This window comes from Salvelinus fontinalis, chromosome 11 (genome assembly GCF_029448725.1).
Source record: "Salvelinus fontinalis isolate EN_2023a chromosome 11, ASM2944872v1, whole genome shotgun sequence".
Lineage (NCBI taxonomy): Eukaryota > Metazoa > Chordata > Actinopteri > Salmoniformes > Salmonidae > Salvelinus > Salvelinus fontinalis.
This window is the reverse complement of record NC_074675.1, coordinates 32,633,282-32,657,429: the sequence shown is the minus strand read 5'-3', so window position 1 is coordinate 32,657,429 and position 24,148 is coordinate 32,633,282. Positions and strand designations below refer to the sequence as shown.

The 24,148-nt window shown below is 44.8% G+C and overlaps 1 protein-coding gene across 3 annotated transcripts; it reads right to left on the bottom strand.

Moving 5' to 3' along the window:
• Positions 1-9,747: 9,747 nt before the first annotated feature.
• Positions 9,748-23,789, bottom strand: LOC129865567 (serine protease HTRA3-like). Of its 3 annotated transcripts, none has more exons than XM_055938451.1 (9): positions 22,885-23,789; positions 14,601-14,700; positions 14,129-14,351; positions 12,576-12,770; positions 12,326-12,358; positions 11,885-12,080; positions 11,628-11,685; positions 11,438-11,533; positions 9,748-11,191 (listed from the first exon to the last, which is right to left on the bottom strand). In XM_055938451.1, exons 1-9 carry the CDS (start codon positions 23,303-23,305, stop codon positions 11,023-11,025), a joined length of 1,491 nt encoding a protein of 496 aa, XP_055794426.1. In that variant the 5' UTR covers positions 23,306-23,789; the 3' UTR covers positions 9,748-11,022. The 3 variants fall into 3 exon arrangements, with proteins under 3 accessions (XP_055794426.1, XP_055794427.1, XP_055794428.1); XM_055938452.1 differs by having other exon boundaries at positions 11,885-11,999; positions 22,885-23,787; XM_055938453.1 differs by lacking the exon at positions 12,326-12,358 and having other exon boundaries at positions 11,885-11,999; positions 22,885-23,788.
• Positions 23,790-24,148: the final 359 nt, after the last annotated feature.

Below are 24,148 nucleotides of genomic sequence, written 5' to 3'. Positions count from 1 at the left end.
TTGCAAAAGGGTTTTCTAATGATCAATTAGTCTTTTAAAATGATAAACTTGGATTAGCTAACACAACGTGCCATTGGAACACAGGAGTGATGGTTGCTGATAATGGGTCTCTGTACGCCTATGTAGATATTCCATAAAAAATTTGCCGTTTCCAGCTACAATAGTCACTTACAACATTAACCATGTCTACCCTGTATTTCTGATCAATTTGATGTTATTTTAATGGACAACAAATTTGCTTTTCTTTTTTTTTCTCCCAAAACCATACTTTACAATATTTCTTGATATATTAGATGTTCGGTCAGTAGTGATACTTCTTAAAAAGATGAAGATTTATCAACTTGCTCCCTAATTTTCTCCAAAATGTTTTCAGACAGACTACTCATCACGTGGTGGTATTTGTAGGGTTGTAGCTTAAGGCACATTCATTCTACAGTCTTTTAAAGTGTGTGTTTCGGTAGTGACATCAAAATGTGGGACAGCATTTTTAAGAGAAAGATATAAAAATGTTGTTAGATCAGTATTTTTCAATGTAGTGTAACGGCTGTCCTCCTCTTCTTCATCCGAAGAGGAGCAGGGATTGAACCAAGGCGCAGTGGAGTTTGAATACATAATGAATTTAATGACAAGACGGAAAAACGAACACGAACTACACTTGAAATGATACAAAATAACAAACGACGTAGACTGACCTAAACATGAGAACTACATAGACACGAAGAACGCACGAATAGGAAACAGACTACATAAACCGAACAAACCGTATACAGTTCCGTATGGTGCAAACATAACACAAACACGGAAGACAATCACCCACAACGAACACTGTGACAACGCCTACCTAAATATGACTCTTAATTAGAGGAACGCCAAACACCTGCCTCTAATTAAGAGCCATACCAGGCGACCCAAAACCAACACAGAAACAGAAAACATAGAATGCCCACCCAACCTCACGTCCTGACCAACTAACACACATAACAACTAACATAAATAGGTCAGGAACGTGACATTACCCCCCCCACAAGGTGCGAACTCCGGACGCACCAGCACAAAGTCTAGGGGAGGGTCTGGGTGGGCATCTAACCACGGTGGTGGCTCAGGCTCCGGGCGAGGTCCCCACCCCACCATAATCCATCCTAGCTTCCTCCCTCTAAGAATGTCCACCCTCTTTTCATCCCCACAAAATCCTCTTAATAACCTCACTAATAAGGACAACACCGGGACAGAGAGATAAATCAAGACAGAGGGATAGATAAGAATATAGAGGTAGATTAAGATAGAGAGGGAGATCAGGATAGAGGGGCAACTCCGGACTGAAAGGCAGCTCCGGACAGAGAGACAGCTCTGGACTGATGGGCAGTTCTGGGTATCTAGCCGTTTCAGGCTGAAGGGCAGCTCATGGCTGACTGACGACTCTCGACGCTCATGGCAGGCTGACGGCTCTCGACGCTCATGGCAGGCTGACGGCTCTCGACGCTCATGGCAGGCTGACGGCTCTCGACGCTCATGGCAGGCTGACGGCTCTCGACGCTCATGGCAGGCTGACGGCTCTCGACGCTCATGGCAGGCTGACGGCTCTCGACGCTCATAGCGCTCTGACGGCTCTGGCTGCTCATGGCTCTCTGACGGCTCTGGCTGCTCATGGCTCTCTGACGGCTCTGGCTGCTCATGGCTCTCTGACGGCTCTGGCTGCTCATGGCTCTCTGACGGCTCTGGCTGCTCATGGCTCTCTGACGGCTCTGGCTGCTCATGGCTCTCTGACGGCTCTGGCTGCTCATGGCTCTCTGACGGCTCTGGCTGCTCATGGCTCTCTGACGGCTCTGGCTGCTCATGGCTCTCTGGCGGCTCTGGCAGATCCTGTCTGGTTGGCGGCTCTGGCAGATCCTGTCTGGTTGGCGGCTCTGGCAGATCCTGTCTGGTTGGCGGCTCTGGCAGATCCTGTCTGGTTGGCGGCTCTGGCAGATCCTGTCTGGTTGGCGGCTCTGGCAGATCCTGTCTGGTTGGCGGCTCTGGCAGATCCTGTCTGGCTGACGGCTCTGGCAGATCCTGTCTGGCTGACGGCTCTGGCGGCTCCTGTCTGGCGGATGGCTCTGTAGGCTCATGGCAGACGGGCGGCTTTGCAGGCTCATGGCAGACGGGCGGCTTTGCAGGCTCATGGCAGACGGATGGCTCAGACGGCGCTGGGGAGACGGATGGCTCAGATGGCGCTGGGGAGACGGATGGCTCAGATGGCGCTGGGGAGACGGATGGCTCAGATGGCGCTGGGGAGACGGATGGCTCAGATGGCGCTGGGGAGACGGATGGCTCTGGCCGGATACGATGCACTGTAGACCTGGTGCGTGGTGCCGGAACTGGAGGCACCGTGCTAATGACAAGCACCTTCCTACTAGTGCGGGGAGCAGGGACAGGGCACACTGTACTCTCAAAGCCTACTCTATCCCTGATGCGAGGTACCGGCACTGGTGACACCGGGCTGAGGACAAGCACATCAGGATTAGTAGGGGGAGAAGATACAGTGTGTTCAGGGCTCTGGAGACGCACAGGTGGCTTAGTGCGTGGTGCCGGAACTGGAGGCACCGGGCTAGATACACGCACTACAGGGAGAGTGCGTGGAGGAGGAACAGGGCTCAGGATACGCACTGGTAGCCTAGTGCGTAGTGTAAACACTGTAGGTACTAGGCTGGGGCGGGGAGGTAGTGACGGAAATACCGGACCGTGGAGGCGTACTGGCACTCTTGAGCATTGAACCTGCCCAACCTTACCTGGTTGAATGCTCCCGGTTGCCCGACCAGTGCGGGGAGGTGGAATAACCCGCACCGGCCTATGTAGGCGAACCGGGGAAACCATGCGTAAGGCAGGTGCCATGTATGCCGGCCCGAGGAGACGCACTGGAGACCAGACGCGTTGAGCCGGCCTCATGACACCTGGCTCAATACCCAATCTAGCCCTACCAGTGCGGGGAGGTGGAATAACCCGCACTGGGCTATGCACTCGTACAGGAGACACCGTGCGCTCTACTGCGTAACACGGCGCCTGCCCGTACTCCCGCTCTCCACGGTAAGCCCGGGAAGTAGGCGCAGGTCTCCTACCTGCCCTTGGCCCACTATCTCCTAGCCCCCCCCCAAGAAATTTTTGGGAATTACTTACGGGCTTTTTTGGCTTCCGTGCCAGACGCGTTCCCTCATAGCTCCGGTTCCTCTCTCCGGTAGCCTCCGCTCTCCTCAGTGCCTCCAGCTGTTCCCATGGGAGGCGATCTCTACCAGCTAGGATCTCCTCCCATGTGTAGACACCCTTTCCATCCAAAACATCGTCCCATGTCCATTGCTCCTTTCTCTCCTGTCCCTTACTCCGTTTAGTTTCCCTTTGCCGCTTGGTCTTAGCGTGGTGGGTGATTCTGTAACGGCTGTCCTCCTCTTCTTCATCCGAAGAGGAGCAGGGATTGAACCAAGGCGCAGTGGAGTTTGAATACATAATGAATTTAATGACAAGACGGAAAAACGAACACGAACTACACTTGAAATGATACAAAATAACAAACGACGTAGACTGACCTAAACATGAGAACTACATAGACACGAAGAACGCACGAATAGGAAACAGACTACATAAACCGAACAAACCGTATACAGTTCCGTATGGTGCAAACATAACACAAACACGGAAGACAATCACCCACAACGAACACTGTGACAACGCCTACCTAAATATGACTCTTAATTAGAGGAACGCCAAACACCTGCCTCTAATTAAGAGCCATACCAGGCGACCCAAAACCAACACAGAAACAGAAAACATAGAATGCCCACCCAACCTCACGTCCTGACCAACTAACACACATAACAACTAACATAAATAGGTCAGGAACGTGACATGTAGGAGCAGCAGGTAGCCTAGTGGTCAGAGCTTTGGGCAAGAAACCGAAAGGTTGCTGGATCGAATCCCTGAGCTGACAAGGTAAAAAATGTGTTGTTCTGCCCGTGAACAAGGCAGTTAACCCACTGTTCCCCGGTAGGCTGTCATTGTAAATTGACTTGCCTAGTTAAATGAAGGTTAAATAAAAAAAATAATCATAATAATGTAATAATAGTACGACTCAAGATGTTATAATTGTGTTAAAAAATGACAAATCATGAATTGCTTTATTTTCAAACATGAAGTTTAGGAGTCAGGGTTTGGGACAGCCACCTCTGAATAGAAATAACTGTACAAACAATGACTTTGTACTATATTAATTTAACAAGATGTTTGTTATTACCTTGGATTGAATTAGAACATGTCATGATGTAAGTAAATGTCTTAAGATTGGAGACATAACTGTTTTTTTCTCCATTGTTTTTTGGGTGGGACTGTAATTTGCACCACTTCTGTAGAATCACCCATATCGCGTTGTCTTAACCACCAACAAATCTCCTGTATGTCTGAGTAAACATTCCAATGTACACACTCAGCTAAACCGAAATGTGCATGTTCATAAGGCTGAAACGTTAGTGTTGCAGATAGAAATGTAATTTATAGAGCAGACATGATAGATTATGCTCTCTGACAAAGAATATTATCTGTTCAACATGATGTATTTCTATCTGGACTTTCTTCAATGTTTCAACCTCTGGAATAAGGACCTGTATTGAGAAAGCATAGGAGTGCTAATGTAGCATCAGTTTTGCATTTTAGGTCATAATAAATTTGATTATTTGGACAGGAGGGACCTGATCCTATATCAGCTATTCTACTCTGAGACGCTTGATACATATGGCCCCTGGTTTCTTCTCTTTGTTTGAGCGACTCAAACTAAAGCACGATGGAGAATAGATTGAGTTTCTTTTTAATACCTATTACCTAGAAATCGTTTCTGGAATCACAAAGCTTTAAACCAAACGTGTTCCTTGGCTGTTCCTTACTCCTTGGGGGATCTGTTCCAAGTTCCAAGTTCCAAATGGTGATTGGTTACTCATTGGGTTAAGAGTGAAGTTGAGGGGCAAGTCAACACCCTATTGTGATGATAATATTCATAAAGGGTTTCAGGAGGGTTATGCTTGAGCAAGATGGATAAACAATGACCTAAGTCGTATAGTCAATATTGATGGGGGGAAACTGAACCCAGACTAAAATCATTTTATTGTTTTCTGTGATCCAAGAGAGATTTCACACTGAGAAGACTATTAGTCGAGGCACACCCAATAAGGTTGTTATACTTCATAAACAATGGATCTGCAGTTACATGTATAGCCCTATTCACCGGGTACAGGGAGAGAATCAAATCAAATCAAATGTATTTATAAATCCCTTCTTACATCAGCTGATATCTCAAAGTGCTGTACAGAAACCCAGCCTAAAAACCCCAAACAGCAAGCAGTGCAGGTGTAGAAGCACGGTGGCTAGGAAAAACTCCCTAGAAAGGCAAGAACCTAGGAAGAAACCTAGAGAGGAACCTGGCTATGAGGGGTGGCCAGTCCTCTTCTGGCTGTGCCGGGTGGAGATTATAACAGAACATGGCCAAGATGTTCAAAAGTTCATAGATGACCAGCAGGGTCAAATAATAATAATCTCAGTGGTTGTTGAGGGTGCAACAGGTCAGCACCTCAGGAGTAAATGTCAGTTGGCTTTTCATAGCCGATCATTCAGAGTATCTCTACCGCTCCTGCTGTCTCTAGAGAGTTGAAAAAAGCAGGTCTGGGACAGGTAGCACGTCTGGTGAACAGGTTAGGGTTCCATAGCCGCAGGCAGAACAGTTGAAACTGGAGCAGCAGCACAGCCAGGTGGACTGGGAACAGCAAGGAGTCATCAGGCCAGGTAGTCCTGAGGCATGGTCCTAGGGCTCAGGTTCTCAGAGAAAGAGAGAAAGAGAGAGAGAGAGAGAGAGAGAGAGAGAGAAACAGAGAATGAAAGAGAGAGAATTAGGGAGATCATACTTAAATTCAAACAGGATACTGGATAAGACAGGAGAAATACTCCAGATATAACAGACTGACCCTAGCCCCCCGACACATAAACTACTGCAGCATAAATACTGGAGGCTGAGACAGGAGCGGTCAGGAGACACTGTGGCCCCGTCCGAAAATACCCCCAGACAGGGCCAAACAGGCAGGATATAACCTCACCCACTTTGCCAAAGCACGGCCCCCACACCACTAGAGGGATATCTTCAACCACCAACTTACCATCCTGAGACAAGGTTGAGTTTAGCCCACAAAGATCTCCGCCACGGCACAACCCAAGGGGGGCGGCGAAACCCAGACAGTGACTCAACCCACTCAAGTGACGCACCCCTCCTAGGGACGGCATGGAAGAGCACCAGTTAGCCAGTGACTCAGCCCCTGTAATAGGGTTAGAAGCAGAGAATTCCAGTGGAGAGAGGGGAACCATTTAGGCAGAGACAGCAAGGGCGGTTCATTGCTCCAGTGCCATTCCGTTCACCTTCACACTCCTGGGCCATACTACACTCAATCATAGGGCCTACTGAAGAGATGAGTCTTCAATAAAGACTTAAGGTTGAGACTGTGTCTGCGTCTCTCACATGGGTAGGCAGAACATTCCATAAAAATGGAGCTCTATAGGAGAAAGCCCTGCCTCCCAGCTGTTTGCTTAGAAATTCTAGGGACAGTTAGGAGGCCTGCGTCTTGTGACCGTAGCGTACGTGTAGGTATGTACGGCAGGACCAAATCGGAAAGATAGGTATGAGCAAGCCCATGTAATGCTTTGTATGTTAGCAGTAAAACCTTGAAATCAGCCCTTGCCTTAACAGGAAGCCAGTGTAGAGAGGCTAGCACTTGTGATAAGGTGCGTCTCGGTGAGAGGTGTAGGAGTCAGGCGCAGGAGAGCAGGGATTACTGAGAAGCGTGTTTAATATAATAATTATATATACATAGTCCACCAATACAAAATTGGCACAGATCTGTCTATATAAGGTCCCACAGTTCACAGTGCAGATCAGAGCAAAAACCAAGCCATGAGGTCGAAGGAATTGTCCGTAGAGCTCAAGAGACAGGATACTGTCGAGGCACAGATCTGTCTATATAAGCTCCCACATATCACAGTGCCTAAATAGTGAAAACATAACAGAAACTCGTGCCAAACGCACGGAGGAACAAACTCAGTTCCGAAAATAAACTACACGTGCGTAATAACGAGAACAAGAAACATCAACGATAAACGAGCGCAAAATACCCACAAGCTTAATCCCGCACGAAATAAGGCAGGTAACAGGTGCCCTATATACACACAGAAATAAACGCAATTGAAACCAGGTGTGAAAAGGAACACAGACAAAACAACCAGAAAAGGAAAAAAAGGGATCGGTGGCGGCTAGTAAACCGGCGACGCCGAGCGCCTAGCGCCGCCCGAACAGGGAGAGGAGTTACCTTCGGTAGAAGTGGTGACAGTACTGGAGTAATATGATCAAATGTTTTCGTTCTAGTCAAGATTCTAGCAGCCATGTTTAGCACTAACTGAAGTTTATTTAGTGCTTTATCAGGGTATCCGGAAAGTAGAGCATTGCAGTAGTCTAACCTAGAAGTGACAAAAGCATGGATAAATTTTTCTGCATAATTTTTGGACAGAAAGTTTCTGATTTTTGCAATGTTAAGTAGATGAAAAAAAGCTGTGTCCTTGAAACAGTCTTGACATGTTCGTCAAAAGAGAGACCAGGGTCCAGAGTAACACCGAGGTCCTTCACAGTTTTATTTGAGACAACTGAACAATCATCAAGATTAATTGTCAGATTCAACAGAAGATCTCTGTTTCTTGGGACCTAGAACAAGTTTTGTCCGAGTTTAAAAGTAGAAAATTTGCAGCCATCCACTTCCTTATGTCTGAAACACAGGCTAACGCCGAGGTCGAGGTCCTTCACAGTTTTATTTGAGACGACTGAACAATCATCAAGATTAATTGTCAGATTCAACAGAAGATCTCTGTTTCTTGGGACCTAGAACAAGTTTTGTCCGAGTTTAAAAGTAGAAAATTTGCAGCCATCCACTTCCTTATGTCTGAAACACAGTCTTCCAGCTAGGGCAATTTTGGGCTTCACCATGTTTCATCGAAATGTACAGCTGTGTGTCATCCACATAGCAGTGAAAGTTAACATTATGTTTCCGAATGACATCACCAAGAGGTAAAATATTTAGTGAAAACAATAGTGGTCCTAAAACAGAACCTTGAGGAACACTGAAATGTACAGTTGATTTGTCAGAGGACAAACCATCCACAGAGACAAACTGATATCTTTCTTTTAATTTGGGTTTCCAATCTCTCCAAAAGAATGATGTGATCGATGGTATCAAAAGCAGCACTAAGGTCTAGGAGCACGAGGACAGATGCAGAGCCTCGGTCTGACGCCATTAAAAGGTAATTTACCACCTTCACAAGTGCAGTCTCAGTGCTATGATAGGGTCTAAAACCAGACTGAAGCGTTTCACATACATTGTTTGTCTTCAGGGAGGCAGTGAGTTGCTGCACAACAGCTTTTTCAATTTTTTTGGAAAAGAATGGGAGATTTGATATAGGAAGATAGTTTTTTAAAATTTTCTGAGTTAAGGTTTGGCTTTTTCAAGAGAGGCTTTATTACTGCCACTTTTAGTGAGTTTGGTACACATCCGGTGGATAGAGAGCCGTTATTATGTTCAGCATAGGAGGGCCAAGCATAGGAAGCAACTCTTTCAGTAGTTTAGTTAGAATAGGATCCAGTATGCAGCTTGAAGGTTTAGAGTCCATGATTATTTTCATCATTGTGTCAAGAGATATAGTACTAAAACACTTGAGTGTCTCCCTTGAAACTAGGTCCTGGCAGAGTTGTGCAGACTGAGGACAACTGAGTTTTGGAGGAATACGCAGATTTAAAGAGGAGTCCGTAATTTGCTTTCTAATGATCATGATCTTTCCCTCAAAGAAGTTCATGAATTTATCACCGCTGAAGTGAAAGCCATCCTCTCTCGGGGAATGCTGCTTTTTAGTTAGCATTGCGACAGTATCAAAAATACACTTTGGATTGTTCTTATTTTCAACAATTCAGTTGGAAAAATAGGATGATCGAGCAACAGTGAGGACTCTTCGATACTGCACGGAGCGATACTGTCTTTCCAAGCTAGTCGCAAGACTTCCAACATGCTCAACTCATCCTCTTAGGGAAATAAATCAAAGGGTCCTTGGAGCCAACAATCCATCATATCAGAAATGGGGGGAAAAGGGGCCAGCACAAGCACCCACTTAGATATGAGTTGCAATTAAATCTATCTTTGAATTTTCTTTCTGTCATAGCAACATGTCAAGTTTGTATACAGAGCTAACTTAGCAGTAGCTGCATTAAGGAGATTAGCCAACAATACTCAGACTCTCTGGCGGACCAGAATATGGGTCAAGTCTACCATGGAAGTGAATGGTGTATCAAACTCTCCCAGTTTCCTTACAGACATCCTCCAAGGACATGAGACATACATTTATGACCTGTGACAAGACAAGTAAAACTGTATGACTATTTTTAGGACCCTTAACTTGACATAAATACATCTTCACCTTACCCCATGACTGATTGTGCGGGTGGAGGATGGAAAAGTATGCCCCCTTCTCTGTCTGTCTGTATATATATAAAGATAGCAGCCACAATAACCTGATTGTACTTAAACAAGGCTAAGCTCCTTACAGCCTGAAGCAGTAAACATTCCTAGCTTCCTCGTCAACCATGTCCAAGTACAGCAGAATGTTGTCAAAGGAATCACACCCACACACACATGTACGCAGACACGTCTCACTGGATCCAATGCAAGAACGTCCTAAAGAGCAATTTATTTTATTTTATACACATTATAAAAGTAGAAAAAACTAAGACAATCACTCCCGTTGACATAGCCTGTTGGTAAGGAATCCAGATTTGTAAACATTCAATCTGTTCTTAAGTCATGATGATTAAGATATAAGTAACTGACTGTAAAGGGAATTTATTTATTCATGCTATAAGCACAGGTCAATATTGTAAAGTGTTTATAAAACTGCTTATAACACCTTTACAAACCCTTTATAAACCCTTTATAAACCCTTAGGACATTAATGTAAAGTGTTCCCAATGGGTCGGTTATAGTAGAAGACATCAAGAATCCAGTAACAGTGAGATTCAAACAGACATTTGCTTACATTTTACCAGTTGAATAAAAATGTGGTCTTTCTTTCAACTTCTAACGGAACATTTCCGACCAAATTCTGGTCTTTCTTTCAACGTATCACTGACCAAAAAACAACATTCACAGTTGGCTACGGAATGGTTTCAAACGGAAAGCATTGGACACATAGCTACTGTACTCGCATGTACAGATATAAGTTCTGGTCAACAGATAAAAAAAGGGTATAAAAGCAGTGTAACAATGGACACATCTTTGAATTAACTACATGCTAAACTTGTCTTACCAATGATTGGTTGCATTGGGAGTAAGTGAGTCTCAAAAAACAGCTGGTGTGCTTTGACAAAGACAGATGATACAAAACACAAATACAACAATAATAAAAATCAAGTGTTTCATTTCGCTGGGCGTTCCAACATTCAGTCCTAAATGCATCCAGACTCCAGAGAGTTTTCTGGCTGGATTTATCAAGCAAGGGTCAGTCAGTCTCTATTGTTTCCAGATCAAGGTTCCAACAAACACAGTTTTCTGTTTCTTGACTTGTTTGTTGATCCTTCTCCCCTGGGCTCTGAGTAGTTAAAAGTCACCCTTTATGCACCGAGTTAGGATCAGTTTTACCCTCCCAAAACAAATACAAACTGACCTTAGGTCAGTGACTATAGGGGCAGCTTTATCAGTGTATAGGGCTCTCAACCATAGTTTCTGTTTTGTTTTATTTGGTTTGGTCATTATACTTTTTCAGTCTCCCGGGTACCACACCACGGTTGCTGTGATTACTGCATGAAGACGTCGTCTGGCTCGATGTTGAACAGCTGGGAGCATGTTCATGAGTGACGTTCTAACGTTTACAGAATGTTCCCGATAGAAATATATCTCGAACACGGTACTCCTGGTCAATGTCTTCAAGGTTACTGGGTTACTGCATAATGACATCGGGCTGGATGTTGAAGAGCAGGTCGTCGTTGCCCCTCCTGACCTCCAGCAGCAGGGCTGTCTCCTCCGTGAGCGCCCCTTGTAGATCAGCTGTGGTCAGCAGAGGACGGCCGTTCAGCTTCGCGATGATGTCGCCGTCTCTGATACCACCTCTGTGTGTGGAAAGGAGGACGAGAGTAAAAACACATTATTTTTGAGACGAGAAAGACTACAGTGCAAAAGAGAGACACGTGGGTAAAGATATTAAAAGTATGAGAGTGATAAATTACTCCTTTAAGAAAACCAAGAGATGTAATGAAATAGTCCATGCTAAATTTCCATACAAAGTCATCTTGACCCTTCTCAGAGAAACTATGCTATTTGCACAGTGTATGGTAGCTTTGACTGAGGCCACCTACTTCTGTGCAGGAGAGTGAGGCACCACTTCATGGACGTAGATCCCACTAGAGACATCGGGGAAGTCTGGGTTCTGCTGCTTCAGCTCCTCAACCAGCCTACACAAGACGAATTAGAAACGTCTGTCTTAGTTTAACACACTATTATTGGTAACTGTAGTATTGCAGAGTGTCATGCTTGTATAAGACTTACGCTGGGTTGATGGTGAGCATCTTTATTCCAATGAAACGTTTCTTCAATGATCTCACTTCTTTAAAAGAAAAAAACAATAATTTGCCTTTAACATACATACTAATTCATAATTTGCCTTTGTTGAATTATAATGTGATCATACTTGTAGTTAATAGCTGTCTGGCTATCTCAGACATAGTTACCTTTGCTCTGCTTGTCCATTGATTCGTTGAGGAAGAGTGCTGTCCTATCAGAGGGGAGGGGAGGGGCGGGCCTACCTTTGCTCTGCTTGTCCATTGATTCCTCGAGGAAGCGTGTGATCCTATCAGAAGGGATGGCGAAGGAGATCCCAGCAGCCACTTTCAGAGTGTTGATGCCAATCACCTCCCCGTCCTGGTGGCAGTCAGACAAACAACTTAACAGAGTGTTACGAATAGGAACTGGATCGCAACTGATACCGATCACCTCCCCGTCCTGATGGCAGACAATACAGGGTGACAGGTTATTAGGGGTTAAGAACAGGGCTGGCTCCATTGAATTAAATAGAACACTACAATGGACATTAACATCCTGGTAACGTGACCAAAAAGATGGCCATCTTTGGGATACTTTCATACTAGTGTATTTAAAAAGCTCTATGGCTGTCTCACTACTGCTTCTACTCAATATTATCACAGTGAAGATTGTGAAAAAGTGTTGGGGGCTGACATACCACTTACCAAGTTAACAAGAGGTCCGCCTGAATTTCCATACTGAGAAAATATCAAAAACAATAAATCAATCAATTATTCAATCAATCGGATGTGTATGTATTTGTCTGTGTATTTGATCTCCATGATCATACATGCCCTCTTCTAAAATGTCAAAACAAGACAGCTGGACAGCCTTTTGAGTTGGTTATAAGTGAAGTCTGCTATAATTGCCCTTTAAATAAAGTTCAGCTAAATTGTATTGAATTGATTGTCTCACGTTGATGATGGCGTCCGTCTGTATATAGTCCATGTCAGAGTCTCTGATGCCCAGCTCCTTCCCGTCTCTCTGTGCAGTGCTCACGATCCCTGTGGTAACCGTGTTCTGGAGAGCGAAGGGGCTGCCAATGGCAACCACAAACTCACCAGGTCTAAGGTCGGCCGAGTGGCCTAGCAACAGCACCGGGAGCTTTTTCTGAGAGGGAGGAAGGGAATAGAGAGAGAGGGGAGAGGGAGAGAGGGCCGGAGAGAAGCATTAAAGGGCGGCTGAATTTCCTGATTTGGACTAATTTTTCGGCCTGGCCATTAAGAAAAGCAGCGGCCATGACTGACGCCAAACGAGTTGTCTGGGGGGATGGGGGTGGGGGGTTTAATTTGGGTGCCTCTTGTGTGTGTGTTTGCATGTGGCAAGCATTTGTACATTCAGTACACAGTTACAGTCACTAACCCTTCCAGATAACTTGTGTCTTGAAGTCACCTAGGCTAGCTAACTTCTTTCACCAATTAGCTTCAGCTGGCTGGTGTGCAACCTTGGCAAAGTTGGTTTGACATTGAATAGATAGCCTATCTCTGGGGCTAGTTAGGGACTGTCAATAAATTACACAACGGAATTGAGACAATATTTTTATGTTGCACATCTTTTAGTTGTCTCATTAAATGCTTTCAATATTTGTATATTAATTATCCTTTTAAAACTTTGTAGTACATTTTGACACTAGAATACATGTTTCTGACTCATATCGTGATGTGAGATTCAGAAATAGAGTTAAAGAGAGAGGGACCGGGCTGTGTAGGAATTCTTTGAGGTCTTTCTCACTGCTCACGCGTTTCCCTGTCTTTCTCTCTGTAGGCTGATCCATTGTTTTGGAGACTTTAGGGGCTTTCGTTGATTGAACACTTACGGAATATGGTTGACTGGCCCATCTTAAAATCCCCCTACTTATCCCTAAAGTGGTGGGGTCCGTGTCATAAACTATGCACCAGGGCCTAAAACATTCAGCTACACCCAGGGGGGAATTGAACTGTGTTTCACCACGCCTGATTAATCCTATCACAAACAGGATATGACATCAGTCATAACTATTTGTGACCTCAGACATTCATGACATCCATCAAATAGCTATTCAACTCTTTAACGTACAGGAATTCCCCCTGCTTTTTTCTTTTCTTTGCTGTTTCTTTGTTCCCATTCCCCCTGTTTTTAACAGTAAGACCTTCTTGTTGTAGAATACAATACAGCTATTATGTGAACCAGAACATAGTATTTGGACGGTTTCATTTGAAAAAATACAGTGTCAGTCTTCCTCTAACCACAAACATTGTTGTTGTATGTCTCATTACAATGAACAATAGGTCGAGATTTGACAATAGGCCTATGCATAAGAACATGCCTAAGACAAAAAAAGCAGCATGTCTTTTGTCTGACTCTTACGCAATAGGGAGTCAGAAAGTAAACAACATTTCAATTCCAATTGGATTTGGAATTTCAGTGTACTTCCTGTACTGACTGGAATTTAAACGAAATTGACCCCAATCCTGAGACACTCCTCTCACCAGTGGGTTGACTTTGATGGTGGCAATGTCTGACTTCTTATCGATGTCCTTGATGGTCGCTTCGTAGACGTCACCATTGTGCATCTGGACCTTGAGCTGCTGACGGCCCGACACAGGCCTGGTGCTGGAGACTACATGGGCGTTGGTCACTATCAAACCTGTGTCTGACATCACAAAGCCTGACCCACTGGACAGAGGGACATTCCGGCCGAACAGAGGGTGCCTGGGGGTCAAGAGGTCAAGATAGAACAACAACAAGACAAGAGTTTCCTGTGATGTGTTTTGAGTTTATTGCTTATGATGAGAGATTACATAAGATCTACACTGTTGTGAAGTTACTACCAATAAGTTATATGTGATAAAAAATGAGTATTTTTGGTTCAACCATCATTACACATACTTTACAGACACAACACACACTGTAGTACGACATAAGATTGTGTCCGAGTCTGCCTACACAAACACACGGTACCTGAGGAAAAGTTCAATGTGGACGACAGCCGGCGCAATCTTCTCAACCACGTCGGCTATGAAGTTAAACTTGTACCTGGGACTGGTGGGGTGTGAAGTACCTATACTAGCAGGAAGAATGACTCATGTTAATAATATGACACAGTCCCTCCTCTACACTATCACCTCTCTAACAATAGTACTATCGCTTCTTAACATGTTACCTGCAACCTTACGTGCAGAAATAAATATATATTGGAAATGCTTTACTTAAACCATCCACATATAATGATGTATAACTTGTTATAAGCACGTATGAGCCTTAATAGTGTTGTATAACGCTTTTATTAAATGCACTGCTTAAAAGTGGTCACAGAGTAACTGGGGCCAGGAGTGTTTTCAGGTTTGATCAAGTGGTCAGTAAAAATTGACTTTAAAAATAGCCACAAGAACAGCAACAACAACATCAAAATAGCAATAACCAATTTTTTTTTTGTCCGACAAGTACAGGTTCTTAGGTGAACTTCCTTTACAATACCCTGCAATATTTGTTTCCTATACTCCACCCCTTCCTACATGAAACCTCACTAATTTGGTCTAAAAACAGCCGGGTAGTTTCACCGGGCTGCGCTCCTTCAGGGCCATGAAAACGCCTCAGTGGCCTGTGCGTGAGTGTGTGTGTTTGTGTGTGTGGCGTGCTGCAGTAAACTAATGTTAATTACGGTCGGTTATTTCCAGCACATGGCGGTCTGCTCCGCTGGCTGGCGTTCGTTCTCCTCAACTGACCGTGGTTTCCTGTGACTAGACTGCCTTGGCTATGTGTGTGTGCGTGTATGTGCATGCATGTATGTGTGCGTATGTGTGTGTGAGATCGCCTTGGCTCGTATAAACATTCAGGTTACACAGCTGATTTTAGAGAGCAAACAAACAACATTTTAGACTCTACATGGCTCTACATCTGGCTCTACATTTTAGAATCTACATGGCTCTACATCTGGCTCTACATTTTAGACTCTACATGGCTCTACATCTGGCTCTACATTTTAGAATCTACATGGCTCTACATCTGGCTCTACATTTTAGACTCTACATGGCTCTACATCTGGCTCTACATTTTAGAACTTTTCCCAGCACATCCTATCCATTTACTAATCAAATATTTGGCTATGGTCATCCTCCTAACCAATCGGAAATTGTTGGCTATGGGAGTGTAGAATTAAACACGCAAGTAAAGGGGAATCTCAGAAAAGCATATTTCAGCTCTAGGCTACAAATTGGCCCTCTTCAGTTGGCTAACCAAGCGTTAGAAAACCAAACCAGTGAATGGCACAATCTTGGCAGTAACCATGGAAAAACCCAACTCGGCTATTATTCTAGCCTGCTCCCAGATTTGTTTGTGCTGTTTTGCAACCAATAACCATACGAGAGTAGCAAAACATTACAAACAAATCTGGGACTGCAGGCTACTATTATTCTGAGTGGTGGCCAAAAAGCTTTGAGATGACTCTGGAAAATGTGTTTTTTGATCGAAGAACAGTTTGAAGATACTAAACATGTCATTAGCCCAAAGGCCAGCCCATCCTAATGATAATGACGAGATCCTTTTAGGTTTAGTCTAAAGTGGTAGTAGGCCTATCTGAAGTAACTCAAGGATGACTTGTGTTGAAATACATGTTGTAAGTTGAATGGGTTCATATGATGATATAGTATTTGACTGAAGTAAGTAAGAGTGAGTAATTCTGATCTGTTGCCCAAATTATTATGGTTGATCAAAAGATCCATTAGTGGAAAAAGATCAGAATTTGCCTGCTTGTTTAAACATAGCCATATAGGCTGAGACGTGAGAGGCATGTGAAATGTACGTGGGATCTGAGCAGTAAAAACAAAATGTAAACAGTACTCATCATATGCTAATATCATACACATATTCACTACCGTTCAAAAGTTTGGGGTCCCGTAGAAATGTCCTTGTTTTTGAAAGAAAAGCAAATTTTTTGTCCATTAAAATAACATCAAGTTCATCAGAAATACAGTGTAGACATTGTTAATGTTGTAATGACTATTGTAGCTGGAAACAGCAGATTTTCTATGGAATATTTACATAGGCGTACAGAGGCCCATTATCGGCAACCATCACTTCTGCGTTCCAATGGCACGTTGTGTTAGCTAATCCAAGTTGATCCTTTTAAAAGGCTAATTGATCATTAGAAAACACTTTTGCAATTATGTTAGCACAGCAGCTGACAACTTTTGTTCTGATTAAAGAAGCAATAAAACTGGGCTTCTTTAGACTAGTTGAGTATCTGGAGCATCAGCATTAGTGCGTTCGATTACAGGCTCAAAATGGCTAGAAACAAATAACTTTTGTAACAGTCCTGACCTGTTTTATGTTGTTTTTGTATGTGTTTAGGTCAGGGCATGTGTTTTGGGTGGGCAGTCTATGTTATCTGTTTCTATGTTGGTTTTGGTTGCCTGGTATGGCTCTTAATTAGAGGCAGGTGTTTTGCGTTCTCCTCTAATTAAGAGTCATATTTAGGTAGGGTGTTCTCACTGTTTGTTTGTGGGTGATTGTCTCCTGTGTCTGTGTCGATGTTACACCATACGGGATTGTTTCGGTTTGTTCGTGCGTTTATGTAGTCTGTTCCTGTTGTCAGCGTGCTTCGTGTATTTGTAAGTTCGTTTGTTCAGGTCTGTCTACATCGTTTTGTTATTTTGTTAGTTATATCAGGTATAGTTCGTTTTCGTCTTTGTCTGTTTTGTTTATTTAATAAATCATCATGTATTCACAACCCGCTGCGCCTTGGCTCGATCACTACTCCACCTCTTCTTATGAAGAGAGAGAGGAACGCCGTTACAGAATCACCCACCATTCCAGAGCCAAGCAGCGGAGTAATTGGAGTAAGGGACAGGAAAAGAAGGAGCAATGGACATGGGACGATATATTGGACGGAAAGGGTTGCTACACATGGGAGGAGATCCTGGCTGGTAGGGATCGCCTCCCATGGGAACAGCTGGAGGCACTGAGGAGAGCAGAGGCTACCGGAGAGAGGAACCGGAGCTATGAGGGAACGCGTCTGGCACGGAAGCCCAAAAAGCCCGTAAGTAAAAAATTTCTTGGGGGGTGGCTAAGAGGTAGTGGGCCAAGGGCAGGTAGGAGACCTGCGCCCACTTCCCAGGCTTACCGTGGAGAGCGGGAGTACGGGCAGGCGCCGTGTTACGCAGTAGAGCGCACGGTGTCTCCTGTACGAGTGCATAGCCCAGTGCGGGTTATTCCACCTCCCCGCACTGGTAGGGCTAGATTGGGTATTGAGCCAGGTGTCATGAGGCCGGCTCAACGTGTCTGGTCTCCAGTGCGTCTCCTCGGGCCGGCATACATGGCACCGGCCTTACGCATGGTTTCCCCGGTTCGCCTACATAGGCCGGTGCGGGTTATTCCACCTCCCCGCACTGGTCGGGCGACCGGGAGCATTCAACCAGGTAAGGTTGGGCAGGCTCAATGCTCAAGAGTGCCAGTACGCCTCCACGGTCCGGTATTTCCGGCGCCACCTCCCCGCCCCAGCCTAGTACCTACAGTGCCTACACTACGCACTAGGCTACCTGTGCGTCTCCTGAGCCCAGTTCCTCCTCCACGCACTCTCTCTGTAGTGCGTGTATCCAGTTCGGTGCCTCCAGTTCCGGCACCACGCACAAAGCCTCCTGTGCGTCTCCAGAGCCCTGAACACACTGTATCTTCTCCCCTTACTAATCCTGATGTGCTTGTCCTCAGCCCGGTGTCACCAGTGCCGGTACCTCGCATCAGGTATAGAGTGGGCTTTGAGAATACAGTGTGCCCTGTCCCTGCTCCCCGCACTAGTAGGAAGGTGCTTATCCTTAGCCCGGTGCCTCCAGTTCCGGCACCACGCACCAGGTCTACAGTGCGCCGTATCCGGCCAGAGCCATCCGTCTCCCCAGCGCCATCTGAGCCATCCGTCTCCCCAGCGCCATCTGAGCCATCCGTCTCCCCAGCGCCGTCTGAGCCATCCGTCTGCCATGAGCCTGCAAAGCCGCCCGTCTGCCATGAGCCTACAGAGCCGCCCGCCAGACAGGAGCCGCTAGAGCCGCCCGCCAGACAGGAGCCGCTAGAGCCGCCCGCCAGACAGGATCTGCCAGAGCCGCCAACCAGACAGGATCTGCCAAAGCCGCCAACCAGACAGGATCTGCCAGAGCCGCCAACCAGACAGGATCTGCCAGAGCCGCCAACCAGACAGGATCTGCCAGAGCCGCCAGCGAGCCATGAGCAGCCAGAGCCGTCAGAGAGCCATGAGCGTCGAGAGCCGTCAGCCTGCCATGAGCGTCGAGAGCCGTCAGCCTGCCATGAGCGTCGAGAGCCGTCAGCCTGCCATGAGCGTCGAGAGCCGCCAGCCTGCCATGAGCGTCGAGAGCCGTCAGCCTGCCATGAGCGTCGAGAGCCGTCAGCCTGCATAGACCTGCCAGAGTCCCTCAGCCAGGATCTGCCAGAGTATATCAGCCGGGACCTGCCCCTTGTCCCGGTGTTGCCCCTTGTCCCGGTGCTGCCCCTTATCCCGGTGCTGGTCTTTATCCTGGTGCTGCCCCTTATCCTGGTGCTGCCCCTTGTCCCGGTGCTGCCCCTTGTCCCGGTGCTGCCCCTTGTCCCGGTGCTGCCCCTTGTCCCGGTGCTGCCCCTTGTCCCGGTGCTGCCCCTTCTCCTGGTGCTGGCCGTTTATTTAGGGGATGTGAGTTTTAGGGTGGTCATTGGGAGGGGAAGACAGAAACGGGGAGTGACTATGGTGGTGTGGGGACAGCGTCCAGAGCCGGAGCCACCACCGTGGTCAACTGCCCACCCAGACCCTCCCCTGGACTTTGTGCTGGTGCGCCCGGCGTTCGCACCTTGAGGGGGGGGGGGGTTCTGTAACAGTCCTGACCTGTTTTATGTTGTTTTTGTATGTGTTTAGGTCAGGGCATGTGTTTTGGGTGGGCAGTCTATGTTATCTGTTTCTATGTTGGTTTTGGTTGCCTGGTATGGCTCTTAATTAGAGGCAGGTGTTTTGCGTTCTCCTCTAATTAAGAGTCATATTTAGGTAGGGTGTTCTCACTGTTTGTTTGTGGGTGATTGTCTCCTGTGTCTGTGTCGATGTTACACCATACGGGATTGTTTCGGTTTGTTCGTGCGTTTATGTAGTCTGTTCCTGTGTCAGCGTGCTTCGTGTATTTGTAAGTTCGTTTGTTCAGGTCTGTCTACATCGTTTTGTTATTTTGTTAGTTATATCAAGTATAGTTCGTTTTCGTCTTTGTCTGTTTTGTTTATTTAATAAATCATCATGTATTCACAACCCGCTGCGCCTTGGCTCGATCACTACTCCACCTCTTCTTATGAAGAGAGAGAGGAACGCCGTTACAACTTTCTTCTGAAACTCGTCAGTCTATTCCTGTTCTGAGAAATTAAGGCTATTCCATGCAAGAAATGGCCAAGAAACTGAAGATCTTGTACAACGCTGTGTACTACTCTCTTCACTGAACAGCGCAAACTGGCTCTAACCAGAATAGAAAGAGGAGTGGGAAGCCCCGGTGCACAACTGAGCAAGAGAACAAGTACATTAGAGTGTCTAGTTTGAGAAACAGATGCCTCACAAGTCCTCAACTGGCAGCTTCATTAAATAGTACCCGTAAAACACCAGTCTCAATGTCAACAGTGAAGAGGCAACTCCGGAATGCTGGCCTTCTTGGCAGAGTTGCAAAGAAAAAGCCATATCTCAGACTGGCCAATAAAAAGAAAAGATTAAGATGGGCAAAAGAACACAGACACTGGACAAAGGAACTCTGCCTAGAAGGCCAGCATCCCGGAGTTTCTTTCAAAAACAAGGACATTTCTAAGTGAGCCCAAACTTTTGAACGGTATCATATCATATACGGTTTGCAACATCCATGCCAAAATATCCTCCAACACCGGCTTCTTGGGCATTATGAAAAAGTTCTGAATGGAAACCAAGGCAAATGCCACCTTTGGCCAGGAAATGCCTATAACCTGAGACCCAGCAATTTTATGGTAAGTGTGTGTAATTGTGTAATTATTATATTTGTGAGTTTGATATTCAGATTTTTTCTATAGGTAAATATCTCAGGAATAGTTTGGTGAGGTTACTGAGCAGTCCCAGCTAGCACATAACGTTCTGACAACCATGTGTTTCTTAGGGCTTGGTGAGAGCGTTGTTGTCCTATCGTTGTATTGCATTCAAACTTGCCCCAACATTCTGGGAATGGTCATTCTGGGAATGGTCTCTGAACTTGACAAAATAACGTTATTTTCTTGGTTTTTTATTACTATAATGGAACGCTTCATAAAAGTTCAAAAATAGTTACATTATATACATTTTCTGGTAATGTTCTAGGAACGTTTTCAAAACTGCTTTGACATTGGGTATGTTCTCAAATAGTTCAGAGAACGTTAAGAAACAACGTTCTTCTGTGTGAATTTCAATACTTCAGCATAACGTTTCCTACAGGTTTCCTTATGGTTCTATTTGAAGCAACGTTCTCAAATTGTTCCGAGAACATTAAGAAACAACGTTCTTCTGTGGGATGTCAGTGCTTCAGCATAACCTTTCATACAGGTTTCCTGATGGTTCTATTTAAAGTCATGTTCTCAGAACATTAAGAAACAACGTTCTTCTGTGGGAATATCAGTACTTCAGCATAGCGTTTTCTGCAGGTTTCCTTAATGTTATATTTAAAGTCGTGTTCTCAGAACATTTAAGAAAACTTTCCAGAAAAAACACAAGAAAACATTAGTAACATTCAAAAAACGTTCTAAGAATGTTATTTAAAAACATATACATTCCATTCTCAGCGTCAACAAAATTCTCTCAAACCTCTAATCTTGTTAAGTGTGTTCAGGTGTGTTGGCCGCACCCACTAACTGGCCACGCCTGATCGTAACGTTTCCTTTGAACAGCTTTGTATAAGTTTACAATAAACCATGGCATGCTAGCTCCATCCTGGTGGTGCAGTAGACTAATTCCATGGATAGAGAACAGAATATAAGGGTTTGAATCTCACTGATGCCATGCCACAATAAAAAATTAATGTGTTTGCATGATTAATGCAAATGAATTTCCATGTGTCCTATCTGTGCTTGAAGTTCAAAACAGTTAACTTAAGCTAGCAGTCTTATTAAAAGTCTTATTGAAACATTCAGTGAACGTTTTAAGGAAGTTATTCAAAAACCTCCAAATAACCTTTACATTTCGAATGTTATTTAATTACATTCAAATAACATAATTGTCGTTCTCAGAATGTTTTCCTGGGAGGTTTTATTAACATTCAGGGAACCATAGTAAAACGTTCTCAGAACCTCCCTGCAACCTAAAATTAACGTGCCCAGAGCGAGATACATTTTTCACTTCCGTTCTCAGAACATGTTTTTTTTTTTTTTTTTTACATTTTACCAGTCAGGCTTTGTTCAACAAAAATGTACATTGCCACCACTTCTAAGGAACCAAATGTGCTAGCTGTAATTTTTTTCACATATATAAGAGCTCAATAACAATAAGATCTAAATAACAATAATAAATGTCCTCTGTAGTGGACATCAGGATGTGCCAACTATGTTTTTTGTCTACTGTCCCCATTTACTGTCATGTTTATTTTACCTAATGGCCACTACAATGCACATATGATGATAATAATAATAATATTGTTATTTTTTCACACTAAACGCTTTTGTTTTTGCTGGGTATTAGGAGGAAAAAAGAACACAGGAAATGCTAATAAAAAATAGACAGGAAAACAAACATTACATTCTGACAAGTGAACTCAGTCATTCAGTGGCTGGTCATTAGTTTTATCATGTGAGACTGTAATCTATAGGGAGTCTGGCTGAGAATAATTATGGTGATCAGATTCGCTCCCCCAATCTTAAACTAAACAATTTGGAGAACCACAAAACTGGCCTCAGGTCAGTGTCTAGGGGCAAAGTTGTAGGGTTTAACTTTAATGACCCAGACAGTCTGCGTCTTCCCCTTTTGACAAAGGAGGGGTTTAGGGGTTGCTAATTATATTCCTCTAGCCTAGACTATATTTATGTCTCAAATGGCACCCTATTCCCTATATAGTGCATTGAGCCCCCCAAAAAGTAGTGCACTATATATAAACATCTATTAAATTATCCATCCATGTCTATTGCATGAAGTGCAACTGTGTATGCAGCCTATACATTTCTGCTGTTACTGATTAATGTTGAGCTACAGTATACCTATGTGTTGCAGCTGTTATTGTTGTTGGTGTTTTCTTTTTAGACACAAATGACTTACCTTTGTTATTGTTGATTTCGCATGGTCCCTTCTGGACCGAGTTGATGGCGGGCAGCCCCTGCTGCAGAGCCTTCCTACTCTGCGCCTTCAGCTGACACACGTTCCCATAGGTAATGCCGTCACTGCCGCAAACTTTGTGACCCAATTTGCACTGACAAAAGCCCTTGGCTAGCCGCTTTCCGGCCGGGTGCTTGCATTCGAGTCCATCACCACAGGGTAGGTCATCTTTGCGCCCGCATGGGTCGCTTTCTCCCTGGGCGCAAACCAGGCAGCAGTTGCATCGGTCTGGAACGTACCCCATCGCGCAGCTAGGGCTGGGGCAAGTGCTGACGTCGCACCGCTCTGGGCATTTTGGTTTGGGCTCAGCCCCGACGAAGTTCACGATATAGTAAAGAACCGTAGCAAACAGTAGGACCTGCATCGTTTGCGATCAAGTGCAGTGGAGATATGAGAAAATAAAAACTATAAAATAATAACAAATAATGTTAGGCTAAGTATTTACGCGGTCATGTTCGTGGTAAAACGGTCGCCGGTAATTTGGGAAATTTGAACAACGAGCAACACTCCCCACTTTTAAGCATCTCTTTCACAGGACTGTCGAGATAAAGTTACGCTTGCAGGGCAGACATCCGGGATTTTCTTAAAACTGAAAAGTTTAACTCATATGCAGCCCGTTCTTGATCCAGATTAAATGGGAAACGTTATCCCAAAGGAGTGGAAACTGATCCCAAATATGCCGTTATTGTGCGTCTAATCGATGCACTGGCTGGCGCTATATTTGCAATGAACACCAATGAGTCTCAGCACAGCAGTGCGTTACCTTTTGTTTTTTTCAGTTTTTTGAAGATCCAACATCATTCGTCGCGTCTGGTCTGGCTCTGCCCCTCCAAAGCGCAAGTGATCTTGACCAACCACCATGTCACAAGAGGACAACAATGGAAATAAATCGCACACATTATTGTGTGTTATCTTCGATGATTTTATTTGTATTTTTCAAGTTTTATGTGTGCTTGTTTTTAAAATAAGCCAAAGTAGCTCCGCAAAGTAGGTCTTTGACAATAAAAACGTGACCCCAGGAAGCGGAGAGTTGGATCCTCTTGACCACGCATAACTCTTCGGTTTACTCTTTATCATATCTAGCATGAACGTTGTCATCATACCCTGAGATGCAAGACTTGGAAATTAACGTTGTTGTCAGTAGCAACACAACCTGGACAATATTATACTGGGGGACAAAAAAGTGTCGAAATACTGATGTAAATGA